The sequence below is a fragment of the Portunus trituberculatus genome, chromosome 24, assembly GCF_017591435.1.
Source record: "Portunus trituberculatus isolate SZX2019 chromosome 24, ASM1759143v1, whole genome shotgun sequence".
NCBI lineage: Eukaryota > Metazoa > Arthropoda > Malacostraca > Decapoda > Portunidae > Portunus > Portunus trituberculatus.
In genome coordinates, this window is record NC_059278.1 from 13,952,283 (window position 1) to 13,967,259 (window position 14,977).

Consider the following 14,977-nt stretch of genomic DNA (forward strand, 5'->3'; position numbering starts at 1 on the left):
ATATAAGAACCAGAATTAAATTTACCCGACATTCTCTATGAAAACACTTTGTGAAGCAATGTGTATATACCTGATTACATAGATAGCTGTGGGAAAGTAAGCTTGATAACCATGTCCTTTTCAAACCAGTCATCATAAATGTTCCTAACATATAAGTACTGCCTGTATACCAAACTTTCTCTCTTAAAATACTAAAAAGAATTGTATTTTTTAACAGAAAGTAAACAGATCACACAGGAAAGCAGTAGAATGCCTGACTTTTAATATCTCAATAATTTCTGATTGGACAAAGCAAACTTAATACTATTGTTAAATGTCTTAAAAACTATATTCCTCTATCAATCAACTGAACAATAACCTTCCAAGCAACTATCTCATCTTCTTCAATGACCCTCATCTGTCACCCTCTTCTACAATGAATATCCTCAATCTTTCCTTTACTTACAGTCTAAACTTTCAGCTTCACATATCTTCTCTAGCTAAAAACAGCTTGTAACTATGGAGTTAGGCATTCAGAGTTGTCTCTGCCAGTTCTTCTCTTCCCTGCAACTACTAACTCTTTACAAGTGCCTTATCTGCCAATGTATGGAGTGTTCTTTACATGTACTGGGACTTCCACTCATGATTTCTAGACAGGATGATATCAATAGCTTCTCATCTTCCCAATTCCTCTCCTCTAACTGTCTTCAGCCTCTTTCTCAGTGCCACAATGTTATATCTTGCCATCCTCCACTCCTATTTTCATGCCATCTGCTCTTCTGATTTTTCTAACTGCATGCCTCCCCTCTTCCTGTGGCCTCACTGCACAAAAACCTTATTCTTTCTCTCGATCAGCCCTATTCTGTCTACCAATCTAATGCAAGAGTTATCTAGTATTCCTATTCATTCATCCCTTCCTCTGGTAAACTCCGTAACTCCCTGCCTTCTTCTGTTTTTCCATCTTCCCATAACTTAAACTCTTCCAAGAGGGAGGTTTCAAGACTTTTATTCACTAGTTTTGACAAACTTTGTATGCTGTTTGGGGGACCAACATCTCAGTGGGCCTTTTTTTATTGAACCTTTTGTTTACCATGGTTGGTTCCCCTCCTACATAAACAACTGCCAAGCTTCATTTATTTCCTTCTACTTGAGGTAAGTGGGAAATAAACAGGTTGTGCCTACAGATGTTTCTTTTCCCATTAGCGATGCCTACAAATAGGCCAAGGTCATTCTCAAGGGAAATTAAGGAGCATAGCCAAGATAAAACACCACCATGAAATTGCAGTAATACTTGTACAAAGAATGGACTACCACTTCCCTCTCTCAATTCTTTTCAGTTGCCTTTGTGGAACAAGCAGATAATACCAAGGCAGTAGGTGAATACAATTGTTATTCTGGCTACAAAACATGACCATATACAAATTCATAAAACAATGTTATCTGCATCTCATGCTTATCAGCACACCTTGAATTTATCAGTCCATGGCAAACAACATACATAAGTAGTCTACAAGACATTCATGCACCATAAAAACACATCACTACCAACCAGCAGCCAGCATGGTAAGGGGAAAAGACAGAGAAGCTAATTTGACATTCTTGATAAAAAATGTAGTCATCACCACACTTAATATTCTAACCTACGACATATTGTGCACATAACATTGGCATACACTAATGACCTCACATCACTGCAAATACCAAAATTACACAATAACTCAATTCAAGAATCAACGGAATGTCTAACAGGTCTTATGAAGTTTAATTTTTGCCCATCTATCAGCCATTTTTTTTTCTAATGTATACATTCTCAGCATCCACTTGCTGAATACCCAGTGTAGAAACTGGTCCCAACATTTCTTTCTTCAGTACATAGAGACAGGAGCATTAATCAATTACTGAGTGAGGATGGCTGATGAGGTAGTGCCAATCACCTGCATTGTACTACACCGCTTCCACCATTCAAATCAGCTGATGGATCCTGTCTTTTCTTTGCATTATGTTGCAAGAAGGCACACCTTTGTAGTGTGTACAATAGCAGCGAACAGCAAGGAACATAATAATTTCACTCACCCTCTTCAGATATATTGTGCACATAACATTGGCATGAATATAGCATAAACTGACCACATTTCCTTTAAGGTTCCAACCAGAATCTACCAAGTTATGCAATAACAATTCTTTTCTTTCCAGATCTTTGGCACTTTACTCTTAGTCAGTATCATCCAGTTTGTAGCAGGTGACACTCCTGCTAACTGTCTCTACGAGGATGTCCGCGGTACTTGGACTTTTGTGGAGACAGAGCGTTTGGGAAGCAACAAGATTAACTGTGACACACTTGGTGCCATAGCACATGTCAAGAACTTCACACTTGCCTTCCCTGATATTGCTACTGATGAGCTGGGCAATGCAGGCACCTGGACCATGATATACAACCAAGGCTTTGAGGTTGTGATACCAAGATATTGTTCTTTTAAACGGCTTTTTAGCTTTAATACAGAATCCATCAGGCAAGAAAAGTATATAGGTTTTCTCAATTTCTGTTAATATGTAAACTATACTCAAATGATATTAAATAAGTTGATTAGTTAGTTTTAACAAAAATAGTTATTACTATTGTTATGCTCTCCTTTCAGATCAATATCAACCAAAGGTCATACTTTGCCTTCTCATATTATGAGACAGGAGAGAATTCTGTCACCTCTTACTGTGGCCACACCTTCAATGGCTGGTCCCGTGACAAGACCGTGAGAAACTGGTCTTGCTTCAATGCCACAAAGACAACTGAAGTAAGTAGAAACTATGTTATGAAATATAAATGTGTATATGCTCACAGAATTAATAAATATAAGCTGGCTTACATGACTATCAACAATACCCCTCCATAGTCTTCTCTTTAGCACCTTGTATTTTTAACAGTAAAATTGATTGTCTGAGGAAAAATCTATGTTTCACTTTTCTATTTAGGTGCCTCCCCGCACAACAAAACAATTGACCCACATGGACTTGGTGCAGCTTTATAGGAATGACCCTGCTCTTGTGCAGAAAATCAACCAGGTGCAGGGATCATGGCGGGCTAAAGTGTATCCCGAGTTGGAAAAGTAAGAGAGAGAGAGAGAGAGAGAGAGAGAGAGAGAGAGAGAGAGAGAGAGAGAGAGAGAGAGAGAGAGAGAGAGAGAGAGAGAGAGAGAGAGAGAGAGAGAGAGAGAGAGAGAGAGAGAGTCACCATATAAAATAATTCATGTGACTGTACTGGCTGGCATTTCCCTGAACATTCTCCTTTGCACTACATCTCAGATTCACAGTAGGGGAAGTGCAACAACGTGGAGGAAGAGTGTGGCCTGATGTGCAATCCCTGCCTGTCCCTGCCCCTGCCACATCCGAGCAGAAGGCTCGGGTTGCCCTTCTGCCAGACAGCTTTGATTGGCGCAATGTGTCTGGGATCAACTATGTCTCCCCTGTGCGTAACCAAGGTTCCTGTGGATCCTGCTATGCATTCGCTTCCATGGCCAACCTAGAGTCCCAAGTGAGGATTGCAACACAGAATCAGCGGCAGGATGTTTTTTCCCCTCAGGTAAAGTGTGTGTACCAGTCTGCTCCTTTGAAAAACTAGTGACATCCTTACATGTTGAACCATATTAAAAAATGCTTTGCTTTTACCAAGACTATTTGCAAAGGCAGCTATGAGCAACATCTTTAATAAGCTAAACGTTTCGACACTTTTCTCATGTCATCTTCAGTGGTCTAGAAAACGATAAAACAAATATAAGTATAAAAGAACAAAATTAAAATACTAAGAAAAATACAAATACAAAGGTAAACATTTACACAATATTAAGTGGGTATGCTGAGAGAGTATTGTTGAGGGATGGCTTTACTTGGGAAATATATAAGAACTAAAGCCATCCCTCAACAATACTCTCTCAGCATACCCACTTAATATTGTGTAAATGTTTACCTTTGTATTTTTCTTAGTATTTTAACTTTGTTCTTTTATACTTATATTTGTTTTATCATTTTCTAGACCACTGAAGATGACATGAGAAAAGTGTCGAAACGTTTGGCTTATTAAAGATGTTGCTCATAGCTGCCTTTGTGATTGGTTTCCTGCTGAAAATATGGTTTCCTAGAAATCAACCTGTTTCGGATATTCTATTTGCAAAGGATGCAGAGATGATCTGTTGGGTTCTCACAAGTGTTTGTCCTGTTGATAATGTACAAATCTTGTTGATCTGTCGCTGGAATCATAACAAAACCCTTAACTTCACGTACAGTCTTTGAAAATAGTGTTTTCTTTTTTTTTTTTATGTAAGAGGGGAAAACTGTCCAAGGGCAGCATAAAAAAAAAAAAAAAAAAAAAAAACACATAGTTGGCAGGTCCAAGAGAGTTAGCCAAAGGACAGGGATAAATGTCTTGAAACCTAGATCCTTCTTAAATGAAGTCAAGTTATAAGAAGTTGGAAATGCAGTAGATAAGGAATTCCAGAGTTTACCAAAGAAAGGTACGAATGATTGAGTACTGGTTAACTCTTGTATTAAAGAGTTGGACAGAATATGATTGAGAGGAAGAAGAAAGCTGCAGGAGGAGGGGAGGCATGCAGTTAGCAAGATCAGAAGCAGTTAACATAAAAATAGCAGTAGAAGATAGCGAGAGATGCAACATTCCAGCAGTGAGAAAAAACAGCCACTCAGAGGAGAGGAATTGATAAGATGAAAACCTTTTGATTCCACCCTTTCTAATAAAACTGTACAAGTGGAATTCCTCCCCATACATAAAAAGAGTACATGGGCAGATAAGAACCTTGTACGGAGTTAGCGGTTAAAGGAGTGAGAAAAACTGGTGGAGATGCCTCAGAATGCCTAACTTCATAGAACCTGTTTTAACAAGAAATGAGATGTGAAGTTTCCAATTTAGATTATGAGTACAGGATAGAACAAGGATATTCAGTGTTGAAGAGGGGGACAGTTGAGTGTCATTGAAGAAGAGGGGATAATTGTCTGGTCTGGAAGGTTGTGTCAAATTGACAGATGGAGGAACGAGTTTTTTGAGGCATTGAACCCTACTAAGTTTTCTCTGCCCCGTCTGAAGACGTGGAAAAATGTAGGGTGGTATCATCACCATAGGAGTCTATAGGGCAAGAAGTTGGTTTAGATGATCATTGATGAATAAGTAATAAGAAGAGACTGGATGACAGGACAGAGCCCTGAGGAACATGATTGTTAATAGGTTTAGCAGAAGAACAGTGGCTGTCTACCACAGCAGCAATAGAATGGTCAGAAAGGAAACTTGAGATAGAGTTGCAGAGGGGTTAGAACCCATAGGAGGGTAGTTTTGAGGTAAAAGCTTTGTGCCAGACTCTATAAAAAAATTTTGATATGCCAACAACAAAAGTTTAATCAAATTCTCTAAAAAAAGGATGACCAAGACTCAATAAGGAAAGCCAGATCACCAGTAGAGCGACCTTGACAGAATCCATATTGACGATCAGACAGAAGATTGTGAAGTGATATGTTTAAGAATCTTCCTATTCAGGAAAGATTAAAAACTTTACACAAGTAAGAAATTAAAGCTATAGTGTGGTAGTTTGAGGGATTAGAATGGTCACCCTTTTTAGGAACAAGCTGAATGTAGGCAAACTTCCAGCAAGAAGGAAAGGTAGAAGTCAACAAACATAGTTAAAAGAACTTGACCAGGTAAGGTGCAAGCACGGAAGCACAGTTTTTGAGAAGAGGAGGGACCATTCTAGGGGCATGGAAAACATTATTGTAAAGAACCTTAATTGATGGTATGAAATAATCAGAGGGAGGAGAGGGAGAGATAAGCCCAGAATCATCCAAGGTGGATTTATTAGCAAAGGTTTGAGAGAAGAGTTAAGCTTTAGAGACATGTGATGACAGCAGTGCCATCAGGATGAAATAAAGGAGGGAAAGATGAAAAAGTAAAGTTAATGGGGATGAGTTTTCAAAGATACCAGAAGTCTCAAGGGGAGTTGAATTTTGAAAGATTTTGACATTTTCTATTAATGAAGGAGTGTTTGGCTGGTTGAAGAACAGACTTCCATGAGGAGGCAGTAGACACCTGCTGAAACGATAATTATTCCCAGTGAGGTCTAATAGCACTGGTTCAGAGGGTGCTGTGAACTTATCATTAAAGCCAGCCGTGACCTCACTGAACATTTCCCTCGGTCTCACAACACAAAGGGACAGTCACAGCCTGTCCTCTAAAGACAAATCTCTTCCTTAACACAAAACTACATGCATCTATCTTCACATATATTCTTCATGCAAAATTTAGAATTAAAAGAGAAGAAAAAAAAAAGAAGACTCCTACACCACCCTCAGAGTCTCCTTGCGAGTGTATTTCTATAACTTCTACAGGGTCCGGCATCTCAGTGGGCCTTTTTTTTTCTCCAACTCATTTTCTTTCGCCCTTGGCCTAAGCATGATTCTGGGCAGAAATAATATGAAGTGCATGAGATTCAGGTGATGGAAGACTCAAATACCTTTTGTGGGCAATCTCTCTATCATGTATAGTGTGAGAACAGGCTGTGTTAAACCAAGGTTTGGAAGGTTTAGATTGAGAAAATGAGGAATGTAGGGCTCCATGTCAAACACTAATATCTCTGTTATACGCTCAGCACAGAGATGGGTCTCTGACACGGAAACAGTAATCATTCCAGGGAAAATCAGCATAATACCTCCTCAGGTCCCCCCAACTGGCAGAGGCAAAATGGCAGAGGCACCTGCATTTTGGGGGATCCTGAGGAGGAACTGGAGAAATAGGAGAAGATACAGAGATGAGATTGTGATTGGAGGAGCCCAATGGAGAAGATGGGGTAAAAGCATAAGCAGAACAATTATGCGTAAGGAAAATGTCAATAATGTTGGGCATGTCTCCGAGATGGTCAGGAATACGAGTAAGGTGTTGCACCAGTTGCTCTAAGTCATGAAGAATAGCAAAGTTGAAAGCTTGTTCACCAGGATGGTCAATGAAGGGAGAGGAAAGCCAAAGCTGGTGGTGAACACTGAAATCTCCACGGATGGAGATCTCTGCAAAGTGACAGAGACAGAATGTGCTCGACTTTGAAAGTTAGTCAAAGAATTTCTTATCGTCAGAGGAATTAGGCGAGAGACAGACAACACAGATACATTTAGTTAGAAAGTTACTTTTTGAGTTGAAGCCAGATGGTGGAAAACTGAAGATTCGAGAGCTTGGACACGAGAGCAAGTTACGTCGTTGCGCACAGACACAACATTCAGTTTTGGAACAAAAATGAGGACAGAAAGTATGAGGGAATAGAAAAGGGGCTACAGTCAGTTGCCTCAGATAGCTGTGTTTTGGTGAGGAAAAGAAGAAGAGGTCTAGCAGAGGAGAGGTGGTGTTCTACAAATTGAAAATTAGATCTAAGACTGCGAAACATTGCACAAGTTCATGAAAAAAAGTTGAGGGGAGTGTCAAGACATTTATGGTCAGTCTGACCTTGGGACATTTATGGTCCCCTTCCCAGAAAGGGGACTCCGAGGTTAGTGTTGGAATAGCCATTTTTTATTTTAAGTGAAGGGTGTGTGTATATTAAGTGTATGTAGTTTTGTGTGGAGGAGGAGAGTTGTCTTTTGAGGGCAGGTTGTGACTGCCCCCTTGAGTTGTGAGACACAAAGGGAGACGGTCAGCAAGTTCATAACTAGCTTTAATGTTAAGTTTACAGCACTCTCTGAACTAGTCTACATCAGAACTAGTGGCATTAGATCCCACTGGCAATAGATTATTGTTTCAGCAGCTGTCTACTGCCTCTTCCATATGGTGCAGAGGTGTTTTACAGTATTGGCTATTGTCTCCAATTTATCTTTCTTTTTTCTTTTAAAATAGTCTATCAATTTGTATGTCCTCATACCAGAAAAGCTTAAACAATCTTGATTTCACAATAATTAAAAAAAACAATAATGCAACTCTGTATTTCCCTGTTCCTTCAAGGATGTTGTGTCGTGCTCAGTGCTCGCCCAAGGCTGCCTAGGCGGCTTTGATTACCTAATTGCAGGACGCTATGCTCAGGACCAAGGAGTTGTGGCCGAAGAGTGTAACCCTTACACTGGAAAAGTAAGTTTGTCTTGAGGCCATCATCTTCCTAATGGGACTAAGGTATTCATTATTTTACAAAGGTTCTTCATTACATCTGTTCCTATTTACTGCTTTCTCAGTTTATTCTTCCGTTCATAGTTTATTATAACTACACACAAAATTGTGGACTTCTGAGGATACTCAATGGCTTGCACTTTTAGGAAGATTCTTGCAACACCAATATGTTCTGCCCACGCACCTACGTCAGTGAATACAAACATGTGGGAGGCTACTACGGGGCATGCAATGAGGAAGTGATGCTGGAGGCACTGGTAGAGACAGGCCCAATATCTGTTTCATTCATGGTGTATGATGACTTCTACAACTACGATGGAGGCATCTACCACTACACTGGCCTTAGGAATGAGTTCAACCCATTTGAGGTGAGTTCATGATGCATAGTACACTGCCCATTGAGAAAGTATTTGGTCTACATTTATACTTTCATAGTTTTATGGCATTATCTACACAAAAGCTTTTCATATTTAGGGGTTGTTGTGGGAAGTCTTGAGATTTAACAAGCTGTTCTTATCTAATGAGTGTTGATGCACTGCCTAACAGCCATATTTTTCCTCATCTGTTATTTTCCTTTCAGATAACCAACCACGTGGTGTTAGTGGTGGGCTACGGCGCAGACAAAGACACAGGGGAAAAGTACTGGATTGTTAAGAATTCATGGGGTGAACAGTGGGGTGAAGACGGCTTCTTCAGAATAAGGCGAGGCAATGACGAATGTTCTCTTGAATCAATGGCTGTGCAGGTTACAATCATCCCATGAAATTCTTAAGATGCCAAAAATGAACTAATTAAACCACAAAAACTATTAAAGACATTTACCTAGAAAGCATGTCTTAATACCCAACTAACATCCTGAGATCAGGATAAATTCATGGAGATTGGCTAAAACAAATCACAGAATTGTAAATTTAGCTCAATAGAATGCTTATATATATGTACTATGTATGTTTGTATGTAGTATGAATGTATGTGTAACATAGGTATTTTTGAACTTTGTAGGGGTGGTTTCTTGGATTCACAGGTTTCCACTTTTTATGGGAGGCTTTGAAACAACTTCTGCAAATTATGGGGGAATATACAGAGTGTAACACAAATTTCTATGGAGATAAAAGTACATATTATTCTAAGTAGCTGATGTTCTTATACATATGTTTTTTGAGGCCTTGTTCAGCCATAGGATGAAATGTGAATGTGGCTAAGCAACAATGGACAATCTATTCTTGGCGAAACACAATGATGCAGGATGTTCAATGGTAAAATTGTGAGTTACTCAGTCATTTTCATATGTCTTGGGGTTTTACAATATCCCAGAATGACACGATTATTATCGACCAACAGGCAATTTACTGCTAAACATTACAAAATGATAGCATGGCTTGCTACGCGAGGCTTTGCGTTTGCGGTTTTTACTCTTAATCACAGCACTGCCACCAACCAGACCCAACATGATTGCCTCAGGTCTTTCCACGCTCTAACACAATTCATCAAACGTTTTGTATATTTGAATGACTGTACTTCATTTACACTTATTTAATGTGCAGAGCCTTACCTAAGTGTGCAGCAATGTTCACCAAACATTTTGCATTCTTTTTCTAGTGAAGACTTCCATTTCCCAAAAAAGCTCCAGACATGAAGCTGAAGACCATCGACCATAGTGAGGAGGCAAACTCCATTTTTCAGATCCTTTGTTTGACAGTTATTTTGTTTTGTATTTTATTGCTTTCATTCACTTCCATAATATGATTTTACATAGTTTATCCAAATGGGATATATATAAACATATGCATATTATATATATTATTAGTGTGGAAAAATTCATTATTGAGCAAAAGTAATAGATATGTATGCTCTTTTTTCAATTAACCTGAAGCTCACTCTATGATGGATCACTATATAATTGGATTTTCAGGACTAACATAATTGTAAAGTGGAAGCGAGGTGTTTATAACAAAATAGACACCATTACTTAATCAAGATTAAGCAACAGAGACAACACTGAAAAAAACTGTCCTGATTTGAAAAAATAATAATAATAATGTTACTGTATACAGCTGATTATGACAATACTGAATAATTACCTGACAGAGTGACCTAATCAACATTACTGGTAACCACAGGTGTTATATTAATTGGAGTGTCTCATCTGTGAATAGAAGGTAATAAGTGGGTCAAGGAGGAGAAGGAGGGGGAATTATATATCTACCTTATAAAATAGTGAGATGGACAAGCAGGTAAGCAGGCAGGTGGTGGGGTGAACACAAGATAAAAGAGATCTAACCACAGCTTCATGAGTCATGACACATCTATTCTCCCCCCAATGCAACCGAGTCTCCCACACATCTACAAGACCAAAATGACTTTGGTGATTTCTACAATTCACCTGAAAGAAAAACTAATTACGATCACAATTATATGAAGATGCTTCACAAATTAACTAAAAAAAAATTGTTCTGAATTACTCATCTTGATCATATTTATGTGTTACAGGTGTTCATGTGAATGTTAAGTTGTGCAAGGCGACAGGACATCTTTAGGTGGTAAAGTATTACAGCAGTAAAGGTTAACAGGGCTGCCAGCTGGGAGTGGTGGACAGACAGAGGCATTGGCACTTTAGCACATATAAGTAATACTGATGTACCGATGTATTCCACTGGGAATATTACAGGCACATCTACAATACACACAGATTCTAAATATGGCATAAAACATTAACCAACCGTAACAATATGCATCGTCACTCAGAGCGCCGCTGCCGCAGCCACAATCAACAGTAATAAGATTCGTACTTCCACTCAAAAGCTGAAGATGAAATTCTGCAGCCGAAGCCCAAAGGCCGGGAGCACACGAGCCACTCTGCAGCGCCACGGCGAAGCACCACGGCGTAGCGGGGATGTGGTTTCCTATAGGTTTCCATTGTTTTGTGGCTTTCCCGCGCACACGAGCGTCTGTGGTCAGCGGATGTGGCGGGCTGTCGCTGATCCCCGCCACGGCATGGCGCGTTTTGACCACAAAGACCCGCGCACACGAGCCACGCCACAAAGCCACATGCTGCCACTGTCAGTCAGTCTGCACTTGCTTGAGGACCGAGTGACATGTTTTTTTTTATCTGCTACCATGAATACACTCGACGTTGATCACTTTATAATAGAAATTGAAGATAGACCAGCATTATTATGGGACGTACGCTGTGGTCTCGAAGGGGACGGGGCGTGGCGCAGAAAACGCGCCACGGCGAAGCGCCACGCCGTGGCGACCACAGAGTGGCTCGTGCGTCGCCACTGGCCACCAGACGTACACATTGACAGTTCCTACATGAACACTTGAACATACCTACCTATTTTCACCTATCATCTCCATCCACATACGTGTCTGATTTTGTTTTAAAGTTCCCTGTTGACTAAGTACTAACGATCTCCTTACTGAGTCCGTTCCATTCATCAATCACTCTATTAAAGAACCATATGGTCCTACCCATTTCTTTCCCAAACCTAAATTTTTCAAGCTTGTTAATCTATTATTTCTCGTTCTATCCTGGCTATTAATCCTTAAAACTTTGCTTATATTCCCTTTACTTTAATCGCTATCCTAGAGGCTATTCGTTTACGTTATCCTTGGATCGGGTCTACGGAATTTTCGGAGTGCCCGTATCGAAGAAGGTTTGTCTATTCATCTTCGATAATTTGATGTATAGCATAACTAGTACATGCAGCTGCTTACAGGATGCACTTCATCTTACATTATAACCATTAGCAGTTCTAGTGGGACATCGTAAATCCATCACTATAGCAGGTCCTTCACCGTTGTAGTACTTGATATTAGGGCCTTTTATTAGACAATTTATATGCTAGGTAACCAACGAAGCCACATAATCGAAAGACAACTGCTAGATGTGTGTGTGTGTGTGTGTGTGTGTGTGTGTGCCGACGCGACTTGCCGACTCTGCCGAGTAGTCAAAGATAACCATTTTCTTGGCTGCCGTCATCACTGTCAGGGAAAAAGAAAGGCTACGCATAGTTTGAGTTTATTATTTCTCATTGATTCATCTTATTTGAATAATCTCAACCCCACTCATCATTAAGTACAAAAGCCACAGTAGGAAGTTCCGTAACTGTCTTAGAAAAATAAATTACAAAAATGTCGTACGCGTCAGAAGCCTGCATGTCAAGAAATCTCGTGATACTGAACACCTTACAATACACATCATATCCAATACATGAATCAGCGTTAGAACTAAATCACAACAGTATCAACTGATCAAGTGACACAGATCCTTCCCTTTGGCCCGCATTCATATTCAGTCTATTAACTGTAATTACTGTAATAAACAAACATCAACGTAAAGAAGGATACAGATGTCCAGCATCGTACATTTTTTTTTTTCTTAGTTAATTATATGTTTTTATCATTCTAAAAGAACTTCTTGTGGACAATTGAGGGTCCACATTCGTCGTACTCTTGTTTAGTGATCAACATCTGCTTGAAGGTGGAAAGTGAGGCCAGGATGGACCCCCCGATCCAGACTGAATATCCGCGTTCTGGCGGTGCAATGATCTTAATTTGCATAGATGACGGCGCTAGTGTAGTGATTTCCTTCTCCATTCTCTCAGCAAAGCCAGGACAAGTGGTGTTGCCTCCAGATAACACGATTTTGGCGTAGAGGTTCTTACGGATGTCCATGTCACACTTCATGATGGAGTTGTATAAGGTTTCTTGTATACCAACTTTTTCCAAATCCATGAAGGAAGGGTGGAAGAGAGCCTCGGGACAGCGGAACCTCTCGTTGCCGATGGTGATGACCTGGCCGTCAGGAAGCTCGTAAGTCTTCTCCAGAGGGGTAGACTGCTCTGATCTGGCCATTTCCTCTTCGAAGTTAAGGGCAACGTAGCACAGCTTCTCCTTGATGTCACGCACAATGTCCCGGTCTGAAGTGGTAGCAAAAGGGTAACCTCTCTCTGTCAGAATGGTTAGCAGGTAGTCAGTGAGATAAAGACCAGCCATGTCTAGGCGCTGGATGGCATTCCGAACAGGAAAACCCTCATAAATGGGAACGGTGTGTGTAACGCCGTCACCAGAGTCAAGTGCCACGCCAGTGGTGAGGCCTGCTGCGTAAAGGGACAGCACGGCTGGAATACAGGCGTTCAAGCCGGGAACATTAAACATTTCGAACATGATCTGGGCCATCTTCTCGCGGTTGGATTTGGGATTACCAGGGGCCTCCGTCAGCAGGACTGGGTGCTCCTCTGGGACCACACGGAGCTCATTGTAGAAAGTGTGGTGCCAGATCTTCTCCATGTCGTCCCAGTTGGTGACAATACCGTGCTCGATGGGGTGTTTCAGGATGAGGTTGCCTTGCTTGCTCCGCGCCTTCTCACCCACGTATGCATCTCCCTGATCCATGACCGTCACCAAGGTATGGCATTATTTTGTGGAAAACACATAATTGCGCATACTCAGTAAAAATTCATTCCATTATCAAGTATTACTGGTCAAGTGTATCTTACCTTCAAGCGGCAATTACCGACAATAGTGGGGAAGATGGCGTGGGGGGTGTCGTCCCCGGAGAAACCTGTTTTGCTCAAGTGGGAACCATTGTCCATCACCAAGGCTGCCTTATTTTCGTCACTCATGTTGGTGGTGTGCTGTGAAAATCGGTGACTTACTGTGTTTGCGGCAACAGCCAGAAAGACAAATCTCACTCTTAAATCAAAAGAAGAGTTAATAAATGTTGAGCATTGTCAGGATACAACTTCCTATGCACGTATGTAAAAACGATGGCTACTTTCTTACCTTAGTAAAATACCGGTGAAGGTGTTAGAGCTGGTGTCTGAGAGCAAGGATTGTGGCGTTTACTGTACTCCCACCTACAACGTTTTCCCGCTCCTGTCTTATCACTCACCGCCTTATCTCCGTGCAAGTAGTGGGCGATACCGGAAAAAAAAAGTCATCGCGACTCTGCTGATTAAAACTCTCCTATGTACGCAACTGACACCCCTAGCGGAAATTGGTACAGTACCCGAAACAAGACACACACACACAAAATTACAGTCACAAGCATTCCCTCACATCTCCGAAAAGAAAACCATTTCCCCAAACCCTACACGATTATGAACTGGAATTCTGCGTATCAGGCCCTGGCAACAGAACCGCCTCAACTCCTGCGACATGAAAGCTTCCATCATCATTGCATCTGACCTGATGAGTTGATTGAAGTAGATGGTAAAGTGACTGCATGCGAATGTGAGGCGAATGTTGATATGCAGTAATTACATCAATAAAAGAGAAAAATCAGATGTGTTATCCTGAGTGATGGCGTTCATTGTCTCTTCTGTTGCCAGCGTGTGAATTCCTCAAGCAAAAGTTAGCCATGTTCTGGGAACAATTATCCAACCCAAAGCTGTTAATTTTCTTTTTATTCACTTACTTATGCTATTATTTACTTTTATGAAAGGAACCTTGACTTTCACATCCCATTACATAATTTAACCAATACTGCTGCTGCTGCTGCTATTGCTTCGGACGCTTCGACATCTCGGACATTTGATGAGGATTGTTCTTGGGTTCACATTGAGAGCACTAGTCAAGCTACATTGTGAATTACCATTGTGAATAGAAAAGTAAGTTCCTCTAATGAAGCCAACACATAATTTACTATTACCGTACATTTTTCCCTCTACGGTCACATGGTCTCAACCACCCAGTGAAGGCAGATTGATTAACGATTTATTAACTTATCACTGACGTTGATAATTACGGAATGGAAGAAAAAGCTGATTATCAATGTAGTTTCCTGGACGAGGTTTCTTATTAAGCATTGACGGTACCCTGAGCAAGCAGCCACCAGCGGTATGCCCCACCTACTGCATG

General features: G+C 40.7%; 2 protein-coding genes across 2 annotated transcripts; one reads left to right on the forward strand and one right to left on the reverse strand.

Annotated features, from left to right (window-relative positions):
* Positions 1–1,447: 1,447 nt before the first annotated feature.
* LOC123508001 (dipeptidyl peptidase 1-like) lies at positions 1,448–8,939 on the forward strand. The gene is made up of 8 exons (XM_045261349.1): positions 1,448–1,542; positions 2,173–2,427; positions 2,616–2,768; positions 2,947–3,080; positions 3,277–3,553; positions 7,952–8,074; positions 8,257–8,478; positions 8,691–8,939. The coding sequence occupies exons 1-8, from the start codon at positions 1,540–1,542 to the stop codon at positions 8,871–8,873; spliced, it is 1,350 nt and encodes a 449-aa protein (XP_045117284.1). The 5' UTR covers positions 1,448–1,539; the 3' UTR covers positions 8,874–8,939.
* A 3,183-nt stretch (positions 8,940–12,122) lies between these two features.
* LOC123508003 (actin, clone 302-like) lies at positions 12,123–14,043 on the reverse strand. Its single transcript, XM_045261351.1, has 3 exons — positions 13,901–14,043; positions 13,615–13,752; positions 12,123–13,501 (listed from the first exon to the last, which is right to left on the reverse strand). Exons 2-3 carry the CDS (start codon positions 13,738–13,740, stop codon positions 12,521–12,523), a joined length of 1,107 nt encoding a protein of 368 aa, XP_045117286.1. The 5' UTR covers positions 13,741–13,752; positions 13,901–14,043; the 3' UTR covers positions 12,123–12,520.
* Between the last annotated feature and the right edge of the window lie 934 nt (positions 14,044–14,977).

Bases quoted from the DNA above. Each gene is read 5' to 3' on its own strand.
- LOC123508001 (XM_045261349.1), top strand. The intron at 2,428-2,615 runs GTTGTGATACCA...CTCTCCTTTCAG, and splicing joins TATACAACCAAGGCTTTGAG to ATCAATATCAACCAAAGGTC. The intron at 3,081-3,276 runs GTAAGAGAGAGA...ACTACATCTCAG, and splicing joins GTGTATCCCGAGTTGGAAAA to ATTCACAGTAGGGGAAGTGC.
- LOC123508003 (XM_045261351.1), bottom strand. From the start codon at position 13,740: ATGAGTGACGAAAATAAGGCAGCCTTGGTGATGGACAATGGTTCCCAC. The intron at 13,502-13,614 runs GTAAGATACACT...GTCATGGATCAG, and splicing joins TCGGTAATTGCCGCTTGAAG to GGAGATGCATACGTGGGTGA.